The sequence below is a fragment of the Dissoconium aciculare genome, assembly GCF_010015565.1.
Source record: "Dissoconium aciculare CBS 342.82 unplaced genomic scaffold K489scaffold_9, whole genome shotgun sequence".
NCBI lineage: Eukaryota > Fungi > Ascomycota > Dothideomycetes > Mycosphaerellales > Dissoconiaceae > Dissoconium > Dissoconium aciculare.
Window position 1 is genome coordinate 755,956 of NW_022984959.1, and position 26,781 is coordinate 782,736.

The following is a 26,781-nucleotide window of genomic DNA, read 5'->3' on the forward strand; positions in this document are numbered from 1 at the left end:
CCCTGCACACAACAAATGCAATATCGAAGACGTTGGGAATGTTCTTTTCGGCCTCGGCGGCCGAGAATACCTAGGTACCTAGGCATGAAATCCCACGATGTCCGCGCCCGGGCGTCAAAAGCCTAGCCCGAGACATGTGAAGGGTGACATTCAGGGCCAGCCCGTGGGCTGGCTGGCTCAATTGGCGGCACGGCAATATGAGGAGCAAGCGCACGGCTGCCACCCTCCCGCAGCGCCACCAATTGATGAAGCACCGCCAAAGGATCAATACGGATCGGCTGGTGTTGAGCCCAGCCAGCAAGCATTTCTGCACAGCGCCGAGAGAAGCAGAGATTGTGAAAGAACAACGATCAAGCACTTCGCGGATGCGAACGGGGACCTAGTTCCTGCCTAAACCGACTGGCGCGTGCTGCAATACCCTGGCAGGTGCATCCAAACGTGTAGAGATGACTCTTGCCAAAAGGCGTCCGTGGCTCTCACGCAGCCGTGGCGGCACAATCACAAGAGTGGAGATCACTCATGATGCAAGCAGGTGCGAGAAGTTTGTCATTGATCATTAACAGGCACTCCGCAACGCCATCGCTCGCTCGAATATACAGAGACATCCCCATCAAGGAGGGGATAGAGAAAAAGACATTATCTGTTCGTACAGGCATGGCAAAAATGCCGTCTATCATAGGAGTGGGTATTTTTAAAACGAAAGCAAATATGAATCCCCCCAGTCGACAAAGGTCGGCTCACCAAACAGCCTTTTGGGCCCAAGAGCTACCGACCCTCCTGCATTTGACGAATCTTCTCCATGAAGCTGCGAGGGTATGCCTGTGCCTCCTCGGGCGTCGGAATGCCGCGCTTGGGGTCCTTGCAGCGATCGATGATCTTGTTGATGATCTGCCCCAGCAGCTCTTCGCTCATGAGCACGCTGCCGGCTCCCGTGCCCTCGGGGTTGAGGAAGGAGTCCGTTCCGTCCAGCATCTGCTTGATGGTCAGACGACGCTCGGGATCGCGATTCAGGCAGCGCCGGAGAGTATTTCGTAGGCTGAGGGGAATGTATGCGCCGCCGACGCCCGTCTCGGGGTACTCAATGTTGTGCTTGGGGTTGACAATTGCCATAATTTTGGAGACTTGGCTCTTGATGTGAGCGAAGGGTGGGATACCATACGCCATTTGGTAAAGTATGCAGCCCAGGCTCCAGACATCCGAGGACTTCCCTATGCGCATGTCCTTCTTCAGCGGACGACCTGCTTCGTCTCTGCCTCCACTCGAGGCATTCGTGTCATTGATGCTTTCAGGAGACATGTAGTTTGGCGTGCCCACGTGGCTGTCCCGATGGACGTTACAGGTGTTGTCGGTGTCAATAGCATTGGCGATGCCAAAGTCTATAAGCTTGAGTCGTCCCTGCACCATGAGGAAGTTGGCGGGCTTCAGGTCGGAGTGTACAATGTCGTGGTCGTGCACGGCTTGGACGCATTCGAGCATCTCCTTCCAGTAGAATCGTGTGAATGAAATGTCAAACGAGCCTTCGCCGCTGTTAAGTTGAAGGGTCAGAATTCGACTGAGGTCCAGCTCTCCTTTGTCCATCAGGACCAGCAACTCCTGTTTCTCTTCATTGATCTCCCAGTCGAAAAGCCTGACGACGCGTTCAACCTCTGTGAGCTTCTTCAGGAGATCAATCTCGCCCTTGTAGCCACGCACTGCGCTCTCATCGCAATCTGTCAGCTTCACGCGCTTGAGCGCGAATGTCTTGTAGTTCTCGGCCATGACACAATACACTTCGCTAGAGCCTCCCTTTCCAAGTTTGCCCATTTGAGTGTAGATCTTGCCGTTGACAACCATGTGTTGACGCTTTTTGCGAGACTTGGTCGTGCTGGCTCCGGCGGTAGTCGTCGCGGCATCGAGAACAGACATTTTTGGTGGTGGAGCTGGTGCCGGACGATGAGGTGTATTTCCGCTGACGTTGCCGAGAGGCCTGCGTTGCTCCGGGACGGGGACTGGCGTCTCGTCCACGATGCGTGGTCTTGGCTTGTCATCGTCAGAAAATGCCATGAGCGACGGTTTTCCCAAGTATCGGAATTCCTGGTCCTTATTGCGCTTGAAGGTGGGCGGCGGGAGATTTTCTTGATCGTCAGCAGAATCAATGTGAGATCTGCTTTGCGCGTTGCGATATCCCGCTTGGTTGAGACTGGAAGGATACGATGACGGTTTTTGTTCGGCTACCGGCCGTGCTTGGTCTGGTTCGACGCTCCGATATCTTGCTTGAGATGTAGATCCCAAGATCACACCTGAATCGAGCTGATTGATGCCAGAATTTGGTTGATGAGCCTTGGGCTCAACGCTGCCTTGTCGAACATGGCCGACTTCCTGGCTTGCCTGTCTCGTCGGAGGTCGGTGATCAATGTTGCTGTGAATTCGTGGGACATATTGACTGCCCTGGCGAGAAGGCGGCCGCGATGTATGCGCCTGTGTATCACGATGGCTAGCCAAGTCCTGTGAGCTGCCAGGCTCTAGAGACGAGGCACGTCCATGTGTGCGTCCGGCTGCGCTAATGCTCCGCTCCTGTGATCCCTCCACTCGATACCTGCTTTGTTCCTGAGGAGTCATAGCCCCCGCACTCGGCTGCGAAGACTGTCCACTTTGAGGATCATCGATCGGAGACACGTTATCTTCGCTGTCTCTCCGGCGATGACCGCCACGACGGACTGGTTTACTTCGAAGGAACTTGTTCTCGCCATCAGGCACGCGTTTCATGCCCTGCGGCGCATGCGATCCAGTCTCAACAGGAGCTACGCGCGATCTCCCAATCGTGGATAATCCATATCGGGACAGTGTCTCTGGTGGGTAATGCAGAGAGGCGCTTCGCGCAAGATCTGTTGGATACGCTTTCCGCTCGTTCGTGTCCGGGGCATTTCTGAATCCTGTTCGAGAGCCGGGGCGGCTTGTGGATGCAATGCCGTTTAATGGTTCGTCCTGCGAGGCATTGCTGCCCGCCCTCGGTCGTGCGACGCGCAGGACTCGGGGCGCAGGCGTCTTCATCTCCAATTTAGCGCTTGTCTCTGGGGTCGGGTCCCGTTTGTATGCACTGGCGTAACCCGAGGGTAAATTTACGCTCACGGCTCGTTTTGCTGCGGAGCCTGTCCTGGTTGCGTTCATCTGTACTATTCGCGGCGGCGTGGTCCTTCGACTCCCTTCCAACCCATTCTCCCTGGGCGGTGAGCCACGGCGTACTATGCGAATACCAGGCTCTCTGCTTGGTGTCTCCACATTCGATGACCTTGCGCTATTCGATCTTTCCAGACGGAGGCCATCATGAGCTTCTTGCTGGCGGACGGGAGAAACAGGCTCTGCATCAGCTAGAAGAGCCTGCGTAACTTTTGAAAATCTAATGGCTGGCGGAGGCTCGTCGTCCGAATCACTATCACTCCCGACATTGATACTCTTTATCATGCCCGGCTGGGACCCAATGCCCTGCGAAGCATCCAATGACGTGATAGGCGAGTTGCGCCGAAGATGTGTTCGGCTTGGATGCGATATGGAGGCCATGATGTGTTTGAATGCTTTCCCAATATGCTCTGTTTTGATTTCTTTCCAATTGCGGCGAGGTGCGCCAGTCCCGCGTAGTCCAAGATGTCGTCTGTGTTCTATTGTGCAATATTTCGGTCGTTTGTCGTCGGTGTTGATGGTATGGGGATGCTGCTTTGGCCAATGCTTGCCATGACTCTGCGATAAGTATACTGGAAAGGTTTCGATGCTCTGCGACGACAAGGTTGCTACATGCGCAACGGCGGTAACGAGCCGTGAACGGCGAGGGTGGGCCTAGATGACAATATATTTCGATGGCGCTCAAGGTCAAGAGGAGTGGTGGGCAGGCAGAAGCGCGTCAATTCCACGCGTTGTTGTCCGGGGCAACCACTCGACTTTCCCAATCCTCCCGCCAAGCTCACCACTGAGAAGGGCTGGACATGATGAGTTACACTTACCCTACTCTGTGATCGCTAAATACATTTTGTGCACGGTAGATTATGGCACATCACATCTCTATTGCTACAGTGCAGTCGGCGAGCAAGTTTTTATATCCTCCAGATAGACGCCAGAACGGGGTTGCGCCATCAGCGACGCGGTGTCAGTGGCAGCCCTGCACTTGGATTTGCTCTCTCACAATTCAAAGACCAATTGTTCTTCAGCCCTCCGTGGCTATTTGGCATGTATTCGTACTGTACTTTTCTACCCATACACCTCCATTTTTCCCGCCAGGAATGTATTCCTCGAACTTTTTCACGCCTTCGCGCTGTCTTCAAGCACCGTCAGCCTACTGATGAAAGGGTCTTTGTCGATATACGCTCCTCTCAACCATCGCTCCTTCCCGGCGTCATCGACATCGAATGCTGTCCGGGCATGGAGCACCCGACGGTTGTCGAAGATGACGCATTGGCCAGGTTTCATCATACGCTCATAGATAGCCTCTTTTTTGTGAATGAGCTCGTTGAATTTTTGGCCAGCCTCGTGCCACCGCGACGTGTGCGAGTTTAGGCATTGCGCGGTAGTGATACCACCATCCAGGCTCTCCGGAGGAAATTCGGGCTCATGTCGGAGAGAGAAAGGAGCCTGAAACGGAGGTGCCCAAGAGACTGCATCTACAAAATCCATCGGGCTTAGTTTCTGATGCTGCTCGGGCTGATGCTCTAGCCAACGCTGCGCAGCCCGGTAATTGCGAACCCATGTTCGGCCGAGCTTCAAGGGCTCCTGTTCGATGACCCGCCTGGATCGATGGTAGTATTGCGAGCCTGGGTGGTCGTAATGAAAATCCACGGCCAGATCGCTGAGAACATCGAAAGCCCCGGGATCATCTCTGCTCAATTGGTCCACTGCCCGGAAACTATCGGTGAATAGACTGGCGCCTCCCGCGGATGAAGACCGCATGCAATGGAGCAGCTGAAGATGGGGTGGCTGTACCATGTACATGAGGTCCATGTGGAAGCCCAGGTTCGAAGAAGTGTACGCAACATTGATAGCATTTGGCACCGATCGGACTTCCCATGTGTGGCCATAAAAGGTCGTCTTCAAAGGGCCTATGCGTTCTCCTGTCTTGATCACCGAGTCTGTGCTTTCGGGCAATCCGGAAACGAAGATCAATCCGTGGGTATGAAGTTGGCGCAATGCCTTAAGTAGCACCGTCTCATCGTTCATGTAAGCCTCATATTCAAAATCATTGAGCTCTTCGAACTCGGAGGCTTCCCAGTACGTCCTCGGAGTCGTCACACGTTTACCCTTGTAGCTTCCGGATGAGACCAGGCTTTTGAGAAGGTCGATTGGCAATTCCGTTCGATGCTTGTTCTCGAATCCTGGCACGTCGTGGTTCCATTGAATTGTCACCGTCTTGGAGTTGATGTCCACCTCGGCTGGCGAGATCCCAAGAGGAATATCAACCGTAGAAAATTCTTTTTGCTTAGTCGAAGGATCCACACATGAGCTACATGAGCATAGATCTCGGAGCAAGACTGGAGAGAACTTATGTAAAGTCCCGTCGATCTTTACGTTCACGGTGTCTCTCTGGGACAGGTCGGCACCGAGAAGAGTCGCCATGTGGCGTGCATGGCGTCCGTGTAGAGGTGCTCGTGACAAGGCATTATGTTTTCTTTGCTGATTGTTGTGGACTCGGCCAGCCTGAATATTCGAATACCATCGTTGCTGGCCGTGAGAGATGGATGAATTAAGGGACTGTGAGCGTAGTCCGAGCAAGATCTGGGCGCTGCGCAGGGCATTGTGGTGGCGTGGGATCATTGCCATTGTGAAAGCTCATGCCCGTGAGTGCACATACGGCTGGAAATATCGTGTTTCAGCGACGAGGCAGGCGAAGACGACGCTGAGCGAGCAGATTGTACACTACATATATGTACAAGAGATGGGACGCCGAGCACGGCGCAACTGCACGAGTGCGTATAGTGGCTATATCGTGACTTTCCAAACTCCAATCTGTGAGGGCCCGATGTCCACATACCGATCGGCAACTCCCTGGGTTGTACACGAAAAGCGCCGGTCTTCTGTCAACTATTTCCGCCGAATCGCATGCTTGAAGTCTACAGCTCAAAGCGGTCCAACCCTAAAGTCTCGAAGCTCGCTCCAGGGCAATTACGTGTGGAAGCATTACACAGTCTCAGAGTGGTTTCACACAGTATTCACAATCATCTCACACAGAAGTTCAACATATAAACTCAACGTCCTCTTCCAATGGACGGAATTCACTCTGAGTGATTCCACGCCCCTTGCAGACTTTGCATCATCCGCCCAGCTACCAAACTCTGCTCGTGCTCTCTCCCCAAAGGCTAATGGATGTCGCCGGCCTCACAACCACTGCGCGATGAGGTATGACATCTAGCAGATTCCTACCCAAGCTCAAGCTGATCGTTCTCGCGTACAGGGCACGCGTACGCAGGTCATCATCGCCGGCGCCATCGCAGGACTCGTCTCTCGCTTCTGCATCGCGCCGCTCGATGTGGTGAAGATCCGCCTGCAGCTCCAGTACCACTCCCTCGCGGATCCGCTATCGCAGGTCCGGCCCTCACAATCCCCTGCAGGAGTGTATAAAGTCGCTCGAGGCATACTGCAACATGAGGGAATAACGGGATTCTGGAAAGGCAATATTCCCGCCGAAGGACTATACCTGAGCTATGGTGCGGTGCAGTTCTGGAGTTATCGGACCCTCAGCCAAGCGTTGGAAGAGTTCTCGGAAGACAGCCATGTCAAAATCCCAGGAGCGGCCAAGAGCTTCGTGAGTGGTGCCGTTGCGGGAACTGCTGCGACCACAGCGACATATCCACTTGACCTTTTGCGGACGCGATTCGCCGCTCAGGGGACGGAAAAGGTCTACGATGGTCTCGTCGCAAGTATCAGGGATATCGCACAACACGAAGGCCCCGCTGGGTTCTTCCGTGGGCTTACCGCCGCGATCGGACAAATCATACCATACATGGGCCTCTTCTTCGCCTCCTACGAATCTTTAAAGCCAATCTGCTCCGAGATCGAGCTGCCCTTTGGCTCAGGCGACGCAGTGGCTGGCATCACAGCCAGCGTCATGAGCAAGACCGCCGTCTTCCCATTCGACACCATCCGAAAGCGATTGCAGGTTCAAGGGCCGACCCGACGCAAGTATATCGGCGGAGAACGCATCCCGGTGTATTCCCGGGGAGTGCTGGGCACGTTGATGATGATCCTGAAGAAGGAGGGCTATGCCGGTCTCTATAGAGGGTTGAGCGTGGGCTTGCTGAAGGCTGCTCCAGCTAGTGCGGTCACCATGTGGACGTATGAGCAAGCACTGCACATGCTGGAACGCGTCGAGGACGCTCGTCAACAATTGCGTTGAATTTTTTTTTGTACACTACAAAGAGGCGACCAGTAAAAACGGATATATGGCTTTTTCTTTCACTTCACTGTTTTGAAACCGCGTTGTCTTATTAGTCGCGAGCGTAAAGGGTCACAGCAATCTATCAATGGAGAGTCTACGCAACTAGAGCTCAAAGGGATAAATCGTCGTGCGAAGGGCAAGGTCGGCATCATTCAACGTTGTATATTCCCACTAGATAGACATCGGTTGCTCGTTTATCTCATGTCTCATAAGAAAGATATCGCGCTCAAAAGGGTGACGAAGGCCAGCTCCAAAACGAAATCTGACCGAGCAGTTTGAAGAAGAGGATAAGAGTGATAACTGTCCAGCAGAATGGCAGATGGCGACATGCCGCCCATGGTCGGAAAAGTGAATGAATAGCTATGTGCTCGAGAAACGCGGACAAAACGGGGAGGGCACAAGTAAGGTCAGTCGAGGAGGGGCGTTGGGATTGCAAGACAACAGTTGGGGAAAAAAAGGTGCGAATGCGGCATGCCGAGAGAAGGTTTTTCTCTTCGAGGCTATGCGGGTATATGATCAGAAGTGCAGAAAAGTCGTTAATAATTCCCCAGCAGCTCGCCGGCTGAAGTATGCGCCGATTTGAAATTCAATGCCAGATCTTGGTGGGGGTGGTGGAGATGTGTAGATAAAAAGGAGGATGCGGTGACGGCTGGGAAGGTCATAACCGCCGAATTTGTCAAGGTTCATCGCTGTTGGCAGGGCGCGATGCGAAGTTTTCTGTGCTGCTGCGGGTCGAACTCCTGGTGACGTTAAACCCTGTCTGTTCCTTCTTGCGTTGGCTTGACAGGCGTAGGATACGCAAGGGCCAGGACCGACCTGATCGGGTCGGTTCTGGTCGTGGGGAGGACTGAGTCGCCAGGCTACTATCCTGCGCCGGGCTGGCCGATGGCACGGGCACTGGCGCTTTCTTGGAGATCTTGACCATGAGCTTGGCGTCGCGGTACTGCTCTCCTCGGGGGTTGAACAGAGGCAAAAGACGGTAGCCTTGCAGTAGGCTTGCAAGCTTCGCTGTGTATGTTGCGAGGAGTGTCGCAGATTTTCCCTCCTGGACGTTCCAGACGGTCCAGCGGACGAACACCAAGCTCGGCCATTTGGTTTCAACCCTCATTTCGATTTTCGAGTTGTACTGGGGGTCGAATCCGTTGCCTTCGATCGTGCGAGAGCGTTGGCAAAGGGAAGTTCGAGAATAAGGGGCCTCATCATGGAGAGGGAAGTCATTGTTGTTCTCATTACTCGCATTTCCGCCTGGTCTGTCCTCGGGACAATAGACCTCGAGCTCGATGTAAGTGTTCATGGGAGCATCTTGGTTCTGTGTTCGCGGGCGAGGTAGTCTCTGGGCTGCCAAGAGGTCGACAGTGAAACGAACAATTTTCCTGCCCTTCTTTTCCTTGAGCCCGCTGGCACTCTCCGTGGGTGATGATTTGGCGTGGCGCAGCTCCTCGGGCTTGAGCACGTATCCAGAGCGATCGGGACCCGCTGCGAACATGGCTTCATTGACCTGTTGATGGACATCATAGTACTGCCAGTTGAGAGCGGCCATTTGCACTCCGCGCCGCCATGATTGAAGAGGATCAAAATTGGAGGAATCTACGTTCAGATTACTCGGATAAACTCTCATAAGATGCCGCACATTGTGTTTCTCCAGTAGTGCTTTATTGTCAGTTTTACGCGCACAGAGATTTTTGAACGTAGTTTCGGCGAGAGAATAGATGTGATTATAAGTTCTGGCGGATGGGTCTTGAAAGCCAAGGAATTTGTATCCTTGCACATAGACGCCAAGCTTTCCAAGTTCAGGGACGATTCTGCTGGTCTTCTTGTTCCGCTGCTGTGTCTTGTCAAGACGCATGGGGATCTCGTCGCTGTCTTCGGCGGAACTGGCTGGTGTGACAATAGGGACTGAAGCAATGGAGGACTCTCGAGTCGTGTGCGACGATTGGTAGTCAGATGGACTGGTGGCGGTCGGGCTTGAAACTATTGATGACGGGGCAGCGACATGAGCATCCGACAAAGACGAAGCTCGCGTGAGACCGGATGTCAAACTGCGGGCGCGGCTTCGCCCAGAGATCACGCTATCCGTCAGCAACGTTAAGTCGGTATTGTCTGAACTCGAAGCCTTGACCTTGATTAAGATCTTGTGTTTGAGCTCTGATGGGGACGGCAACGAAACGGCGTTCGAAATCAAGGGCTCCATAACCATCATGTCCTTGAAATATTTTTTCATGAGCTCAACCATAACGAGTTGCTGTTCGGCATTGCAGTGCACCTCCAAGGAGATGATCAGCGGATACGGCGAACTGTTGAAAGCGTATCTTGCCACAACAGAGACGCAATCTTCGAAAGGGATTCTCGTCGTCATCGTCCTGCCATGTGTAACCATAGGACGGCCGTTTTCGCCATCCCAGCAATCGATCTCGATACAGCGACATCCCTTGACGAGTGTTGCGATGTAACCCTCGACGCTCGAAGTGCCGCGCAACTGTCGACCGAGCAGGTACGTGTTGTGCGAGCTCGAGATGTAGTATTCATTGAGTGGTCTGTCCAGTGTGGGGTCGTTTATTTTGGGCACAAGTGGGCCATTGTATTGCGAAGCGATGAAATTTTGAAGACCTTGCACGCTGAGCGTCATTGAATTTCGATCTTGTCCGCGGTGAGACTCGCAAGCGCAGGATCGCGAGGTGGAAGGCTTCGCAAAGCGCTCGAAGATGCCCTCCCATTGTGGTCGATCTTTCGCTACATCGATCTTCTGTTCATTGGCGAGGAAGTCGAGGAAGAGTTCCACATCTGGCTTGATGCCTGAGCCAAATCCGAATTTGCCGTGAATATGATAGATTTCCTTGCGTTCGCGAAATGACTGGATGAATTTTCGGTACATCTCGAAGTCCATTGTCGCATTGAGATCGCCTACGATGCTCTTGAAGTGAGTTTGAACCGTGTTTTCGGTGCAATTGATTTCGAGCTTCCGACAAACCCAGCGCGCGTCTTCGTAAGTGAAACCGGTCTCTCGATTTTGGCCTTGGCGAGTCATTGCTTGCCGCCAAGCCAAAGCCATGCCCTGCTCGTGGCGCTCTGTCGATGAAGACAAAGCGCTCATGATTTGGATGCGCTGCCGGGAGACCGTATCAAGTGCATCAGTCCATAGTTTCAGCAGGAAGTCATCAGGCATAATGACATGCATAGTCTTGATGGAGCGCCCCTGCGATCTTTCATGCGTGTCGTAGACAATGGTAATCCAAAGGTTCTCCTGATCCGGGGCAACCACAACATCGTCTCGAGCATTCCTGGACTGCGCGCCCACGCGATACTCTCGAACGTCATCGATGAGGAAGGACTTGCTGGCCTTGGTTGAGTGCCAACATACTCGAGCAAAGTTTGGATCCAGCCATAATTTGACTCGTTTCCTGTTGCGTTTTGTGATCTTCGTTACCCATGTCCCATTCTCGAGCACAGCTGAACTTGCAGGTGCGATACCGCCTTCGAAGACACTTCGCACAGAACCAGATCGATTACTGGGCAAGTCGGCCGCGCTGGCCATAGGATTTTGTGGATCGCGGCTCATGGTCGATATCAAGGGCGCTCCCAGAGCATCTCCTGCAGGCTGGTCGGTCGAGACATCAAGTTCGAGATCCGAAACATCCTGTCCACCGTCAGATCCATCAATGCTATCACTGCGCTTACGCATCAGCACTGGGCCAGCGCTCTGGTCATGCATGCGCATCGAGCGCGTTGTGGACCCACGACGGCGCAATTTGTTCGAAGCGCCGCGGGAAAGTCGTCGAATGAGACCTGGGTTCTTCGTTGTAGAGATTGCTTCTGCCATCGCGTTCGGGGCACGAGCTTGAAGGGACGGCGATCGCTCTGCGATGCTCATGTCGGCCATGTAGTCCCGCATCATGGGCGACGGAGGGAAATAAGTGAGTGGTGAGCAGCTTCCTTCCATCCAGGAGTCCTGAGATTGGTAAGGATAGCTTTTATTTGAACGTGCTTGGACAAATGAGCTTCGGCGACTGGTCAATGAAATGGAAGCACTTCCGGCGGGTGTCGAAGACTTGGACGCATTCAAAATCGCGATGGGGCTCGAGACAGTGGTCGAGCCCGTTGATTCGGACATGGCTATCGGCATAGTCGTGGACGCATCGTGTACAGAGCGGTCCTGCCAAGTCATGATACACAAGATTGTAAGAGGATTCTCCCGACCGAGGACGAGCTGGTTTCGAGCATATTGTGGGATAACTTAAGAGAATCGCGCCATCATGTGGATCGTTACAGGAGATGCGGACGCTGTCGGCCTCTATGGACACTGTGGCTGGCTAGGTTGCGCTGAACGAGCAAATTTGAGGATACCGCGAGGAAGTTTCTAACGAGGGCAAAGTCGCATTATCGGGAAATGGTCGAGGATGTGTGAGGGCGACGACCAATTCTGCAGTGCCGGGAGAATCGAATCGCGAGCGCGCAGTGCCTGAATTATAATCTGACAGTGGGAGCCCTCAGAAGGCTGCGAAGGCGCCCAGGCCGACGATCGCCCAGCAAGAATATCTGTACTAATGCTCGTCAACAACAATGCACCAATACGAATGGCTTGCAGATGCTGCGCCGCGTGCCGTGCAGCAGCAGTAGCAGCAGCAGCGCAAAATAAGTATACCGAAGATAGTAATAATAGAGTGAGATGCAGCCGGGGTACCTACCAACAGCGATAGCGACTAATGAGATGATGAAGCTCTATGCACGAGCAAAGTAGTGCGGCGGTCGGACGATGCAGGAAATCAGGCTGGCCAGCGACAACGTAGCAGTGCAGGGTGGGGGCCCAACTGGATCTTTGTGCTGTAGTCGAAGGAGCACGGCTTGGTGTTGCAGGAGACGCGCGCGGACTTGGAAGGAGTGTGCGCACACAGAGTTTGGTGGTGAGGCAGCGTCGCAGTAGTGATCAATTGAGAGCGCGCAAAGGAGAGTCGAATGTGCGATGGACAGTGGCAGAGCGGACTCAAAGAAAGAGCGAGAGCGAGAGGCGGAGAAACAACACTGGATATGTATGATAACGAGGGCTGGGGGAGATTTTTTCGAAAATGAGTTGATGACTGGAACCGGAGGCGGAATGCTGAGGAAACCTATCCGACCAGGCCCGCGGAGCAGAAAGACACAATGACGGCGGCGGTGTGTAACAAGACGGCATCCATTGGCGGGCGGGGTGGTGGTGGGTGGGTGTCTCTCCCTCTCTCTCTCTCTCTCCTTCTCGAGCTGTGTGTAACAAGCATCAAATAGGAAGAATACCGTAGTGGAGCACGATACAATTACACATACGTAGCCGCTACATAAAATGAAACCGTAACCAGGAGAGAGAGAGCCCGAGAGGCGGAAGAAAAATTCCTCAAGGGTACATGAGAATCCATGGCTACCTACACCTTCCGGGGTCAATGTACGACATTAAGGTACAGACAGTACACGATACCGGCACATACATCCAGTACCAGCGCGCAGTGGAAACAACCTGAGGGGGAGGCGGAGGCGATCTGACAGGGCGAATCCGAACCAACCGGCACTCTCGAACAACACCTGGTGGGCAGTTAGTAACCTTGATTAGGTACCGCCCTCGATGTCAGGCACAAACGCGGCCTTGAGCGACCACCTTGGAACCTCTGAGCCCAACACCAGCAGACATCTGGGCCAAGGAGAGGAACGATCATCGTTCGTGGGAAAGGGTTTCCGCGCGGTCCGTCGCCAAGTTGGTTCCCTCCGTCCATACACCTGGGCATACGCACAGTACACTACCACACGACTACACCATCAACCATGCCGCACTCATCCCGGTGTCCAGGAATCTTTGCTGTGGCTCGTGTAGTACATACTAGTGCCCGTACCCGTTGGCCGGCCTGGATGAGACCTGGGAAAAAAACTTCCACAGTATTTCTGACAAGACGACTGGTGATGACCTTGGAATGATGAGGGCCCTAGAGACTTTCCATTCTGAGAGTACTGCGGTGGAACCTGACCTGGGCAAGTTTAGGCCGGGCGCAGGAATACGATTGGATAAATTACACCGAACCTTGTCGTGACCGGTAGGAATCGTTGTCGATCGCATTTTGCACTGCCCTTCGCCCGCTTCCGATTCTAATTCGTCGGGATGCCCGGCGACGATGTCACAACGACAAAGACGGTGAAGGGGAATGAAACCGACACGATGCAATGTTTTGGATCTCTCATCGCCTGTTGGTGCGCCTGGCAGCACGAGACGATCGTCCTATATCACTTTGGCCGGGCAGCGTGTCTCGAAAGACTAACGATATCCGCCGATTGGCCATGAATTGCGGCCCAGCTGCGCTCACCGAACGGTGAACATCTGCGAAACGCTCCTGATGCGCCTCGAAACTGGAGATACCTCGCATGTGCAATACGCCGCGATCATGATGATCATCATCTTCTCCTTCTCCTTCTCCTTCTTCTCCTATGACTCACGTGAGCGATCGCACGCTGCTTTGCGACAGGGTGTGATGAATGGTGCACTTGTTCTACGAGGTTGAGCTTTTTTTCGCAAAGCACAAACCTTGGGGCACTTCCGCGGATTGACCGACCCAGGCGACTGGCTGGGCCGGGATCATCAAGTATTATTATTACCCGCCGCCGTTGGAAAGCACTTCTCCGCAGCGAACCAGGCAATGGCAGGATCTGTGGGTCTGTGCCCTCCTGCCACTAAGGAATTTTCGAAGAATGGCCATGCGCCTGCCACTACGTCACAGCGGCGCATACCGCCAGGATGGTGGGCGATGATGATGATGTTGGTAATGATGGTAATGATGGTAATGATGAATACTCACCTACTGGACAAACAAATGGATCGCACTCCGAGACAGACATTCGACTAGACACGGCACTGAGCTGTTCCTTGCCGCGGCGGTCTCGCAAGGATGGATCCCTTGTACCGTGTCGCATAGCCTCCGCGTATCACCCTTTTCCGACATGACTGGCAGATCTGAGTCGTATTCGTTGTGGAGCATATGCTGTGATCGGCAAATCTTTGCCGAGAGCTGGAATCGCACCTGGTGCTCCGTCATTTACGATTTATGATAGGGGTGTCAAGCCCCGGCAAATCATGGTTCAACGCAGGTTTATCATGCCCAACGGTCAATATGAGGATCGCAATCTGTAGACGTTTCACATGTTTCTTCGAACGATGAATCTCAATCAGATACCGAAAGATCTACATAACGCTCACCTATCGAACGGAACTTGTCAGCGTTGTTGGAGGTGTGCAATGCAATTCAGTAATTTGAGGCACAAATGACGTATGTAGCATGGCGATGAGCCGTGCAGTACAATATGGAATGGGCCGTATGAACGGACTATGTTCACGACCGGGACAGGGATGTATGATGCCTCCTTGTCTACTTTGCTATGGACGTTTTGATGAATTGTTGTAACGGAGCCATGCACGGTGGTCTTTGTTGGCCTTGCATGTAGGTGTGACCCCTGAGGGACAACATCCCCACACGCGCACGCTAATCATTGAACTGCTGCTGCGCTGGCAAGTTCGACGGTCACATGCTCTTCAGACACGCAGATGCCCCCAAATTCGCCTGCATCAGCGCGCCGGTACAAGTTACCGAGCAATCACTCCAGTCCGCTCGATAGATACAGGCTTCGTGCTTTGCATGTCCATGGAATACAGTGCCTCGCCATCGTGCAAGGTCCGGCTACAGTTTAGCTTCTCAACTTATCACCGGTGCTATGAGAGCTGCAATACAAAGCCGGCCGATGCGTCGGCAGCCTTCAGGAATGCGCGCAGAAACGACGGGCCCGTAATATAACAACAGTGAAACCCAACGGGGACAGAGATGCTGGTATAGCGGGCAATCGAGCACCAGAATCACAGGCGGCCGCGTGGTGGTACCGGCCTGCTGGCAACACTTGTCATGCGCGTCATGCAAGTCCGGGGTGCATACAGTGCTGTCCTGCACATGCTTCATCATCGTTGGCCCCATCCTCCAGCATGCCTACTTATCAAGCCTATCTAAGTAACGCCTGGAAGTATCGTGTGCACACAAGAGGTATGTGATGCCCGCGAAGTTGTGCATACGGTTAGTCGGCTACATCATGGAGAGTCGAGAGGTGCACCACACACCAGAGAGGATCCTGCAATCCTCAGAGCACGCAAGCGATCGTGACCTGGTTGAAAGAAGATTTCTCTGCTTTGCCGGAATTGGTGGCACGCATGGGCAGAGAGTCGCGACTGCTGCGGGTACCTCGCATCCATGACCATCTGCCTGCCAGGCAAGTCCACGCGCTTCTCTACAACAAGAAATCGAGGTTTCGACCCCCGTTTTGTTCCTGCTCTTATTTTATCATTACACCCGAGGTCATCATTGATGGACTGCGGTTTCTTTGCGAACGTCGCGACGGCGCAGTCACGACTCTCATCACCCATTGACGAACGCCCACCCCAGCATCGTGTAATAGCGCAAGCCGCGCGCCGTCAGTATCAGCAGCCGATATTACGCAAAGTCCAGTCGTGGGCTTCCACCTCCCCTCGCAACATGTGTAACAAGTAATAGGCTGTCGGCTTGCCAGTACGTAGCGTCATTGTGCATGTCCTCCGCCAGTGTGTCTGTGTGCCCATTTCCTCGTACACACCTCTGCTGCAGGCTACGAGTCTTCAGACGCTACCAGAGCTGTTGCATCCTTGCACACGATATTATTGGCACGGTGGGAGAGCTGCTCCAGGGCCTCGGCCCTGATTGAAATCACTTCCAGGTTACAAGCTTGCGAATGAGCTGGTGATATTCTCACTCACCAGCAGAGCTCAAGTCGAGCCACGTACAGCAACTCGTCGTAGCGCATGCATGGACAAGTCACACCAAGCCCATGCCGTGCCCCCGGCCGGACCTCGCAAGAGAAATATCATGTGCTCGATTGTGAATGACAGAAACAGGGAACAAGCCGTCAGCAGTGTCGTATTTCCTCGCAGCGTGGGGGACGCTTCGCGCTGATAGCCCCGGTAGGTACAGTATTCAAATGAGTCAGAATGATGCCTACGAACCTCATCATGATGGGTTCAAGAACGACCTCTATTATACATCCACTACGCGACTATTATATACTGTACTGCTCCACAAGACAGGTCGTCTAGCAGGGGCCTGTCACACGAGCATCCAGCTCTCTGCCAAGACATTCTCCTGACCGACGATCAGCGGTCTCTTCGAACAGGGCTGATCGTAATAAACGACCGTCGCTTGGGTATGAAAGTAGGCCCCTCGTGTTGCTCGCGAAGGGCGTTTCAGACATGGTATATCATGCGAGGCGTGCAGATCAGTTGCACCCATCACAGGTCGTCAGCAATACGTGTTCGTGAACCAGTGGCTCATTCCGCGTGTGTTCAATCGTGTACTCACGCGAGTGGTCGTTGTCATGAGTAGAGTAGCCACCTCCCCCCGAGGTACCGTGAGTGCATTTCGTCGTCTTATCTACACCTTGGCACATCGCTATCACCATCAGTTCACATATGACAATCTTGACGTGTTCCCCAGTGATTATTACTGCAGGTTCTGGCGAAGTGCTATTTCGAACGAGTCTAATGCACGTAATCCATACACGATCGTGGCTTGGTGGTTGTGTTGCTGTTCATTCTCACCGAGTCATTTTATTATTCATTGCTGTCCAAATATCCCGTGGTTTCTCGTTACACACATCCCGCGCTTTCGAGCATGAAGGTTGCACGACCAGAGTGTCAGCAGGCAAGAAAAACATCGTGATGCCATCGTCGTGCTCTCCCATTACAGACGTGAGGCCGGCCGACATCCGTGCGGCGGGTCGAATGCGCTTGGCTTTGTCGACGCAGAACCTCCTCCTTCCGACCAAGCCTCTCGTGACAGGAAAGGCATCGTGTTGTGTGATATTGAGGACCTGTGAGGGGACTGTTGGTCCACAGGTCGTGTCGAAGTTTATTCGTCTGACATATGTGCGCGTATGTGTCACAAGAATTTGGCTCCGTGCAGTTATTTGTGAGCATGGATGGGACGCCCATGATGTTGGGGAAAACTGCTGGACGCGTGGGTGCCGAGCCCAGTCGTCGCCGATGCCATTCAACTAAAATGAGCACGCTCGCCGTCGTCAACTCCAAGAATCTACCAGTTTTTGACGGTATGTAAATGTAAAGCCGACGATGTCACAGTCTCCTTCAGTCCTGTCCGCAAGATGTCGAAGTTACATAACCCTGAACGTATGAAGCACAACCCTATGGGGAAGCCGGGTGGAACATATGCAACATTGCAACACGACAACGACATTCCGGATCCTGCCTATGTATGATTGCTTGATGACCTTGATATTGACCATCTACAGAGATTTAAGTATCCCGTCGTCAAGAGCCCATCAACTGAGGCATTCCAAGTTTGACACGGTTGAAAAGGGTACAGTGAACTCGTCGTATCCGTTGCACTGGAGGTGGCTCCGACGCCTGTGCTGTTGTTTGTGATAACAAACCAGGCAGTCAGACATAAAACTGGGTCGCCTCGATGTACAATGTCCGCTCTCTGAAAGATATCTATATTCCACACCGGAGTGCTCGCCGCCTATGCAATTAATACAAAAAGAAAGGCAGAAAGCTTATCGAGCAGCAGCCTGCGAGCGCTCTGTCTCGATCTGTGTTCTTGACAAGTTCATAGTGACAGTTACTCAGTAGGACAGGAAATGGTCGCCAAGATATTGGTCGGCAAAGTTCAAACTGCCCTAGGTTTGAAGTTGCGACTGCTCAACAGCCGCTTGCAGTTGACGAAGTTTGTCGTCCTGCTCTAGTCGTTCGGCCTCCATTCTTTGAATCCGCTCATCCTTCTGATCATTCTCCTCTCGAAGTCGCTTGATCTCGGCATGTAGCTCGTCGATGTTGTTGGCAGTGAGGAAGTCATCCATGCCGGCCTCGATACGCTTGCGTTTGCCCGCACCCAAAGCCGAGCCACCTAGCTCCAGGTCATCTGACATGCGAGCGGTAGGTGGCTCCATATCGTCGACACCCAAGGAGGCATCGATGGCAGGGTAATGTGTCGTGAGTGGTTGCTGTTCGCTGATGTGGTGCACGCGACGAAGATGCTCATTGAGATTCTCTTTTCGTGTGAAGCCCTTTCCTGAGTGACGTCTGCAGCCTTCGAATGGACACATCAATGTTGCTTTGGGGCCGCCATGCTGGCCGTGTACCTCTCTTTGATGTCTTAGAAGGCCGCCGGAATAAGTGAACCCCTGGAGTTTCTCGCATTGTTTGTGCTGGCACCGGTATGGCCGATCGTGCTTGTCCATATGTTTGCTGGACACACCGTCAGTTAGACTGCACAACGCCGAGCCTTTAAAACCAACGAAACTCACCTCCATTCGCATTTACGATTGAATATCTGCATGTAGCATGGATCCATGTCTGACCACATGCAACAGTAGTTTCCTGAGGCATCCTTCGGAGGTTCTCCCCGCTTGACTTGACGCCAGTCGCGAGGAGAGAGGAGATCTTCGCCATCTTGATTTGAAAACCCCGTAACAGAACCTATCGATCCTGATCGCGTTTCTTGCACATGTGCCATGATCTGGTCATTCTGCTGTGACATCACCGAGTGGGATCGTTTGCGTGGGACTTGCTGCTCCACCACGATTTGCTCGTGTTGTGGGCTCACCGGGGACACTGGTGTTTGCATATCATTTTCGACATTCATCTTGCAGAGCCACAGTCGCTGTGATTTCAGCCGGACCCTATTCTAATAGATATGCTCTCGTGTGGCGAGATCTTGGAAAAATTGTTGAGGAAAACTACGTCGCGTCGTCAATCTCACGCTCGCGACAAGTCCCAACCAATTGGAGAATATCAATCTCGACGATGAAACGAAGATCTTGCTGCTCTTGACAGGCGATGCGATGCGGTTTGCCGATCTTGATTGATTATTGTATCTGGATTGTGTTGACGTTGTGTCCTGAGGCAAAGTTTGCGATGCGACAGCCTACACTTGTCAGAGAACATAAGACAGCCTTGCAAAAGCGCGACGCCAGATCACGTGACTCAGCACTGAGAAGGTGAGGTCCCGAGCTCGAATCTTGTGAGCAAAGTAGCAATGTAATCGCCCTTAGCATCGGATACTTATTTATTAGAAAGATCCTCCCGGCAGGACTTGAGCTCAAGCCAGTCAAGACGACGAAGACAGAGCTCTACTGCCCAGGTGGGCGGCTTTTCCGAAAAGTCGGATCTAGCTCGTCGTCTAATATTGGCGCCATCATCTCGGTCCATGTCTACATACTTCTCGCGAAGCAATTGGCGATGTTCACAATGGCAGTCAATGCATTTCACTAGCCACGGTTTAGAATCAGATACCTCTAAAGCGCTACAATGCTCCCGCTTTGCATCGGACGTTTGGACCGGAACCACACTGCGTACTTCGAATCATGTTCGTGCTTGGTTTCAAAGGGAAACTGCCATTGATTGGCTGGCCTTCAGCACATACTTTTGAAGCCCTGCCTGACGTGAAGTTTGCGTCGCACTGGCATGGCCTTTTGAGCATCACATATAGAAACGACCGAGCCAGGAAACCGCACGGTTGAACGAGCACATCCTCCACTGCGCACCTGACCATAGCTTGCTCCCTATGAAACCTAGGTGGTCTTTTTATGAACAGGTCAGCTTGCGTGATGCAAACATTTCAGGCCAACGGAGCTGAGTGAGGTGCGTCGCTGTACATACGAGCTGATGCGTTGTGCGACATCCGTTTTACACAGCAGTGATACTGAGAGGAAGAACCAGGAACTCGTCGTTGTGGGGGGAAACGACAAACCCGACCTAGGGACAACGAAGCGTGTTTCTCATGATCGTAGCCAGATGAATTGGAATTTGTAGGGTATTTTCATGTATTATTGCAATGAACTAATCAGCTCATCTTGGTGGTGTGACAAGATTGGCCAATGACGCGAGATATACATCAGAGTCCTCAGTCGGCTCCATCTCTTTTAGTATACACGCTCACGTCTAGGTGTTGTGCGCCATCGCATAAAGCCGTACGTTCGTCGATCATGGTCGGAGAACGCGGAGTCCTTCCCGGGATGGCGTGGTTGCTCGCTTGAAGCTCTATGTGATTGTCAGCGATGGGATCCACAGAGCGTGTTGCCATTGATGGCGTATGTCAATTAAGACTGTTGATGATGCGCGCAATTCAATTCGGAATGCATTCCCCCCGACACGCAGGGGCTATGAATCGCCCCATAGGCGGCCATGACTTACGCTGTCGCATTCCTCCCAAGCTCGTCCAGCCCCAAAGCCAACACCGGTCCACACTGGCCAGGTTCTCCGGCGGAATAGAAGCAGCGAGAAGATGATACCGAAGCCTGCGCCGTAGGTGCTGCGAATCAAGAAAGTGCTGAGGCAGTGGTCCCACTGCAGTGAACATCAGCAATCTGTTGCTTAGTACTCGCGAAATCAACAGTCGGAACTGTGCGCACCTTCTCATTCAGAAGAGCCTCGCTGAAAGGTCTGCTAGGGCGGTTGGGCGGCGGCACCGCAGGCGTGACTGATGAACTGGCCATTGGGAATCGCAACAACTTGTGTATGTGTCGTGGATGTTGTTGAAGTTGAGGTTAGTGCCGGAGCTTTCCTGCGGATGGTGATCTTGAGATGAAAGCTTTCCAGGTTGCCGACGCAGGGGTCCGAGCTTCAAGAAATTTTGGCTGCACGTCAATTTTGGCTGCACGTCACAGTGGTTAAGCAAATCCTGAAGTGTTTGGAGTTGAATGCTGCCAATGCTGCTTCAAAAACAAACTCACGATGAAACCGAGCAGAAATAATGCGGAAACTCGACCATCACTGGAGAGGCTCAAAAGGCTTCCGGATCTGCCTGATCTGGGATCCCAATTGCGAGATGCACAGGTTCTATGCACCCATGGCGCTCGAGCAGAGATGATCTTGAAATGGCTGCTGGACAAATTTTCCTCCTCGTCGGAAGCTCGCGTGAACAGTCAAGCATGGGTACTCTTCTCGGATTGTTTGAGATTATTGCCTCGGAGACGTATTGCTACCGTGCTTGGGGCGAATGATATTGTCGAAATTATTCACCGTACATGTGTTGAGTCAAATGTGACATCCGAAACACATTCCGAGATCGCAAGATCATTGAACCTGTTGCTCCATTTGGCAGAGAAAGAAGACGGCTCTGCTGTTCAATCACTATTGAGCATTGGAGATGACCTCGTTGCTGAGATTTGCGGGTGCTGGTTCCAACATGTTTACAACAGATTTGGCGCGGACGACGGCATCCATTCCATCATGAACCAGGATCTGCTCAACCCTGGTCTACGTCTGTGGGAATTACGACAGCGATCGCAATATGGTGACGCTTTGTTTACTTCACGTTGCCTGGTCCCTGTATTACTATTGCTCGAAGCGCTGCACCATCAAGCACCTACAAGGACCCCCAAGCGCAAGCGGAATGGCACCAGCCTGCTCTCAGCAAGCGAAATCATCCGTGTGCTCGAGGAACTGGTTGCAAGGCATAGCATAGCACAGTTCCGTGCAGCCTTTGCCTTGCGTCCTCATGACCTGGCCGGGGTGGTCGCTGACTATGAACCGCAGCAAGCCCAACTTCGCGATCTCTTTCAACCACTGTGCGAATTGCCGCCAAGCGTTATTGCGAGACAAATGGTCAAGGTTATGCCTTTGCTACTTGATATCGCAATCCGATCTTCGAAAACGACGAGTCCGAAGGACCGCCTGCGGGAGCGTCCTTGGGTCGAAGCTGTCTTCACCGCTTTACATGGCTGTGTCATTGGAGTCCAGGAATCTGCCAGCGATACCGCGCTCGCCGATATGCTGCAAGTGCTATACACCCGCAATTTCGCCTTGTCAGACCACATTATTGCTTCACTTGTGCGAGATTCGTCAATATCTTCGCCATCTATGAGTTCTTTCGCTGAGTGGCATTTGGTGGCGCAAATTTGCAAAGTCCACCCAATGGCACTAACTGAGCCGAACGTAGCAAGTTTCGTGTTCGGCCGGATTAGCCACGAGTGTGTCAACAGTCACTCGACACGCACAAAACAAGACACACGACCAAGGGACACGAATGTCGTGCGGAATGCGATTATCGTACCGATTCTCGAAGCCTTTGGACAGAGCCGTAGAATGAAGGTCTTCGTCGAAATCTGGTCACAACAACTTGGAGATACCCTCGAAGCCGAGAACGGAATTGTCTGGAGTGAAGTCGGGAGAGACTTCGCCCGGGTCTCCATATCGTCCATGACGCATGAACAAATAATCGAAGCCGTCGAACACCACAGCCTTGAGATCACAAGAAGGATCAGTACAGCCTCGGGAGCCAAGAATACTTCCCGTGAGCTGTACATTTCTTTCGTACTCCTAAGTGCTTTCATTCAAAGCGCTCGTAGCGAAATTGCTGTGATGAAGATATATCAGTCACTAGAGGCATTACGCGTAGCACTACAAAATCCGACGGAGCCCGATATAATCAATTCAGCACCGGAACTCCGATCAGAGTACATGCATCTGCTCACCGTTGTATTTCGCGCATGGATGCCATCATGGATCGCACAGCAGACCGATAAAAAATCCGTTGATGATGTGGCCGCGCAGCTCTCTTCCAGCAAAGCTTTGGGAATTGCACTAGCTGGGCTCGAAGGCGGAGACAAGCCACAGATTTCGGCAAAGCGAACTGAAGTCGCAAGTAGTACATTTCTCGCCACAATCTGTGAAAGCTTCATGCCATACGCGCAACTTACGAGCACTGAGCTATTGCTCCGGAAAGTTTTCAAAAGTCTGAATTTTTCGAGCACGAGCAAGGCAGTGCTTCCCGAACACATTGATGTTCTTCGTTCACTCGTTTCATCCGCGCCCGAGAACTTCGTACAGAGCTACCTCGACCAAATACCTTCAGCATGTGACGAGAATTCTCGAAAATCTGCTGTAGCATACATTGCGTCTGTTGTAGTCGCGCTCTCAGGACGACTTGTCGATTCAACCGTGGATTCGCCAATCAATATTCTCGTCCAGGAGTTATGTAATCGATTAGCAAGCTGCGACAATCCCTCGACCGAGCTCTGTTGGCTATCTGTGTTAGATGCTGTGCCCTTGTCCATGGTGACAGATCAAGAGAGGAAGCGAGTTGTGGACACAATCACAGACTTAGCACCTCCCCGCTCCATCCAAGGCCATCTGACCTCCGTGGAGGGGCGCCTGGCCACTCTGATCAAATGGCTCGAGGGTCGCGCCTCTGATGCCAGAATTATAACTGATGCAGCTTGTGTCTGGGAGTTGACCCAAATCTCGAATGCCAGTGATGGTCAGAGTCAGATGAGCCAAGTCACAATCTATGATCTCTTTGAAAGGTTGGCACGTATAGTTTTCGATCAATGTGCCAAAACTCAGAGAAGTGAGCATGTACAGCAGATCTTCGCAAGCCACTCGGAGAGGTTGAAAGCTCACATGTTGAATTCTGACGGCGCATCTGAAACCAGATCATTAAGGCAGCACTGCTCACAGGCTGTGGCCAAAATCGCTCTCCAAGTGATTGAGCAAGAAATTGATGACAAGACGAAGCAAAAGCCGACTCATCGGGTACCAAAACTACTTTCGAACTATCTTGAATGTATCGCAGCCGCAGCCAGGCTTTCATCGGACTCCATCGGCGAGCATCCTGTCGGTGTCAGAGGCACGATCAAAGCTTTCGTGGCAATGGACGCTCTTGTGGCCGTGCCCGAAAGCATACTTGGAATTTTGCCAGACCGAGGAGGCGCTCATAAGCGCCAAGTCGTTATCGATGCGGTGAGCCTGCTCGAGCAAGCATGCGACAACTCAGCCCAGACTTCCGATCAAGTCGATGACAATCCCGCCGCGGCGTCATGGCAGCGAACAATTGCCCGTGCCTATGCTGTGGTCTGTCGACATGCTGCCAACGAACCGCAAGACTTCTCCGCGTTGACGACGGAAGTTCTACAGCAAAGTTGTTCCGCTGATAGTCATGCTGCAGTACTAACAAGTTTTCAGGACGTTCTCAAGGGCAGACCGCCTGCCTGGAGAAAAAGCATGCTTGATCACCAGTTGCAACACAAGAACCAAATGTCTGGAGTGGCGCTTCTGCTCCAACGCGCCATTGTTCGTACCCTAGCGAAAGAGGACATGGACGAAGATTTTCTCAATGCGGGTATCAACAATCTTTTGCGACAGACCGTTGCCGCCGCAAAAGGATCAGAAGGTGTTCGTTCGGCCAAAGCAGCGATGGAGTCACTTGCTCTGTTTCTCAAGGAGAAGCCATTCATGATGAATCAATTCGGCATTGAAGAGATCTTGACAGCGCTGCACAGAGTCGTCGATACACCAAAGCTACTGGTGGTTCTGTATCTGAACGTTACCCACCTTTTGAATATTCTCCTGACACATTACCGTGCTCGCTTACAAGGTCGATTTCACCTCATCAATGCGATATTTCAAGGGCTCTTCTCTGGGGTCTTTCAGTCGGCAGACCGGAACTCCGCTCGAAAGCCACTCGCGGTGCGACAAGCCCGCACGCTCGCCAGGCTTTTATCGCTCTACTGTGATCCGCCACATCTCCGTCACCGCAACAAGTCTTCCGACCTGATCGATGAAGCTCGCAAGGAGAAAGGGAGGGTCGGCCAATTCCTACCCAGTGTCCTCCACCACTACTGTTCCCAAGTGTTGACTGGCGCAGATGGGCCCGAGGTGCGAGAGGCATTGAATCCCGGCGTGTGGGCCATGGTCGAGGCTATAGAAGGCGCCAATCCCGAAGGCATCAAAGTGCTCAGCGCCGCGCTGAACAATAGCGAGCGCGCGGTATTACGTGCAATGTATGACGATTGGAAGCGGTTTGGAAAGTGGGAGGGGTTGTAACGATATGTATATTTTGAGACAGAAAATCGGCTTAGCAAGCCATGCCACTCCCGATCTTGCTGTCATGAGACTTCTTTTACATTATTGGCGCCACACGCCAGTGCTCGCAATGAGATCGGCCAGCCTGAAATCTGTCCTGAAATCGGGTAGTTTCCTAGCCGCAAATAATGACAAACTGCTTGTCCAATGCCTGATGTCTCTGTGGGTGAGGTACTCGGACAAGAGAATCATTGAAGTATCGTGCCCGATCGCAACATCCATTTGTTCAACGAGGAAGACAGCGAATTTGTGCCGAGCCATCGACAAGTCGCTGACATGTTTGAAGTCGCCAAATCGACGAATGGGCTAATGATTCGTTCATGCCACGCACTAGTATTCATTGGTCGAAGTTGTTTGCCCGGGCGGTCTGAAGATATCTGCACTAATGCTGAGTCTCCAGATCTTGTGCTTCCAGCATGATCTTGGGACACCGAGCTCATCAAGTAAGCTCGATTTGCAGAGCCAGAACCGCTTCATGCACTCATTTCATCTACTCTTGGTCCAGATTCGCAACTGCGAAATAACCTTTGCTTTCAACAACACCGCGATCTTTAACTACCGCAGTGTACTTGACTACCCATTGAGGTTTTAATTCACCATTCAACAGGCCGTCGCCTGTGCCATTCTCTTGGTCATCGTGCAGGTTCTTTCTTTTCTCACCAGTCTTACTTGCATCACATAACACCCCAGCACCCGACGGACCGTCTCCTAGCAACTCGCGAGTGATGCCTCGTGGAAGGATGTTCGAGCTGTCGTTGTGGACTAACAGTTCAACATTGGTGCTCTTAGCAAGAGTCAACAGATCCTGAGGTACGGAGCAGCAATCTCGCAGATTGATCTGGTCAACGCTGGGCTTGATCGACGCTTGGGCAAGAAGGGATTGTAGTCGTTCCTTGCCAAATTCTGCAATGCCTAAACGAGCGACAGTGCCCTCGATGTGCAAAGCTTCTAGAGTTTTCCAGATAGGTAATTGTTCTTCTAGAGGCTCCGGTTCGGTCTCAATAGGCCCACGAGTTGACAGCTTATCAGGACAATCCTCTTGCTCGTCAAAATAGATCCCAGGGAATGACAAAATCAAAAGGTCTATTGATGGCATCGCGAGCGCTTCCAACACCAGTGTAACAGCTTCCCTCAGCTGCGCCGATCGATTGGGTCCTGAGGTCCCCGGTAGGAAGAACAACTTTACAGTAATATCGTATTGCGAGCGTTCATCTTCCAGCCTGGTCTCAGCGTGATCCAGCCCTGGTATTTCGAGAATGTCGTTTTGTTTTCGAGTCCAAGTCTGGTATGATGGTCGACTCGTTTCAATTGCCCCGCTCGAACGGTCTTGATCGAGTCCGGCATGATGCAAGAGATTTGTCCTCAAGGACGAGATCAGTTCCGCATTTGACTTTGTCGTGGAGGATCTGTGAATGGTGGATCCGCCACCCATGATGTTCCTACATGGTCAGCAGTGGCAATAGGTGGGACATGGCGAGGCACGTAC

General features: G+C 52.5%; 9 protein-coding genes across 9 annotated transcripts; 3 read left to right on the forward strand and 6 right to left on the reverse strand.

The window, feature by feature from the left end:
* Positions 1–531: 531 nt before the first annotated feature.
* Positions 532–3,829, reverse strand: K489DRAFT_382205 (kinase-like protein). Its single transcript, XM_033605318.1, has one exon. The coding sequence runs from the start codon at positions 3,535–3,537 to the stop codon at positions 766–768; it is 2,772 nt and encodes a 923-aa protein (XP_033458205.1). The 5' UTR covers positions 3,538–3,829; the 3' UTR covers positions 532–765.
* A 98-nt stretch (positions 3,830–3,927) lies between these two features.
* Positions 3,928–5,985, reverse strand: K489DRAFT_382206 (Clavaminate synthase-like protein). Its single transcript, XM_033605319.1, has one exon. The coding sequence runs from the start codon at positions 5,779–5,781 to the stop codon at positions 4,270–4,272; it is 1,512 nt and encodes a 503-aa protein (XP_033458206.1). The 5' UTR covers positions 5,782–5,985; the 3' UTR covers positions 3,928–4,269.
* A 186-nt stretch (positions 5,986–6,171) lies between these two features.
* On the forward strand, positions 6,172–7,405 carry K489DRAFT_382207 (mitochondrial carrier). Its single transcript, XM_033605320.1, has 2 exons — positions 6,172–6,357; positions 6,413–7,405. The coding sequence occupies exons 1-2, from the start codon at positions 6,325–6,327 to the stop codon at positions 7,352–7,354; spliced, it is 975 nt and encodes a 324-aa protein (XP_033458207.1). The 5' UTR covers positions 6,172–6,324; the 3' UTR covers positions 7,355–7,405.
* Positions 7,406–8,291: 886 nt separating this feature from the next.
* K489DRAFT_289626 (phosphoinositide phospholipase C) lies at positions 8,292–11,201 on the reverse strand (the record flags this gene model as incomplete). The annotated part of the gene is made up of 1 exon (XM_033600156.1): positions 8,292–11,201. A coding segment is annotated over one exon (2,910 nt), but the record flags the coding sequence as incomplete, so codon positions are not given.
* A 5,608-nt stretch (positions 11,202–16,809) lies between these two features.
* On the forward strand, positions 16,810–17,555 carry K489DRAFT_267947 (uncharacterized protein). The gene has a single exon (XM_033600091.1). The coding sequence runs from the start codon at positions 16,884–16,886 to the stop codon at positions 17,469–17,471; it is 588 nt and encodes a 195-aa protein (XP_033458209.1). The 5' UTR covers positions 16,810–16,883; the 3' UTR covers positions 17,472–17,555.
* A 554-nt stretch (positions 17,556–18,109) lies between these two features.
* On the reverse strand, positions 18,110–19,074 carry K489DRAFT_411563 (uncharacterized protein; the record flags this gene model as incomplete). The annotated part of the gene is made up of 2 exons (XM_033607816.1): positions 18,110–18,677; positions 18,737–19,074. 2 exons carry the CDS (start codon positions 19,072–19,074, stop codon positions 18,110–18,112), a joined length of 906 nt encoding a protein of 301 aa, XP_033458210.1.
* Positions 19,075–20,095: 1,021 nt separating this feature from the next.
* On the reverse strand, positions 20,096–20,926 carry K489DRAFT_433044 (DUF543-domain-containing protein; the record flags this gene model as incomplete). The annotated part of the gene is made up of 3 exons (XM_033608503.1): positions 20,096–20,471; positions 20,625–20,777; positions 20,843–20,926. The coding sequence occupies 3 exons, from the start codon at positions 20,924–20,926 to the stop codon at positions 20,415–20,417; spliced, it is 294 nt and encodes a 97-aa protein (XP_033458211.1). The 3' UTR covers positions 20,096–20,414.
* A 238-nt stretch (positions 20,927–21,164) lies between these two features.
* On the forward strand, positions 21,165–25,256 carry K489DRAFT_372105 (uncharacterized protein; the record flags this gene model as incomplete). The annotated part of the gene is made up of 1 exon (XM_033603303.1): positions 21,165–25,256. One exon carries the CDS (start codon positions 21,165–21,167, stop codon positions 25,254–25,256), a length of 4,092 nt encoding a protein of 1,363 aa, XP_033458212.1.
* Positions 25,257–25,785: 529 nt separating this feature from the next.
* On the reverse strand, positions 25,786–26,733 carry K489DRAFT_322426 (uncharacterized protein; the record flags this gene model as incomplete). Its single annotated transcript, XM_033601623.1, has 2 exons — positions 25,786–25,922; positions 25,965–26,733. Coding segments are annotated over 2 exons (906 nt in total), but the record flags the coding sequence as incomplete, so codon positions are not given.
* Between the last annotated feature and the right edge of the window lie 48 nt (positions 26,734–26,781).

Coding starts and splice junctions, on each gene's coding strand:
- K489DRAFT_267947 (XM_033600091.1), top strand. CDS start 16,884: ATGACAATCTTGACGTGTTCCCCAGTGATTATTACTGCAGGTTCTGGC.
- K489DRAFT_382207 (XM_033605320.1), top strand. CDS start 6,325: ATGTCGCCGGCCTCACAACCACTGCGCGATGAG. Junction 6,358..6,412: donor CACAACCACTGCGCGATGAG/GTATGACATCTA, acceptor TCTCGCGTACAG/GGCACGCGTACGCAGGTCAT.
- K489DRAFT_382206 (XM_033605319.1), bottom strand. CDS start 5,781: ATGGCAATGATCCCACGCCACCACAATGCCCTGCGCAGCGCCCAGATC.
- K489DRAFT_382205 (XM_033605318.1), bottom strand. CDS start 3,537: ATGGCCTCCATATCGCATCCAAGCCGAACACATCTTCGGCGCAACTCG.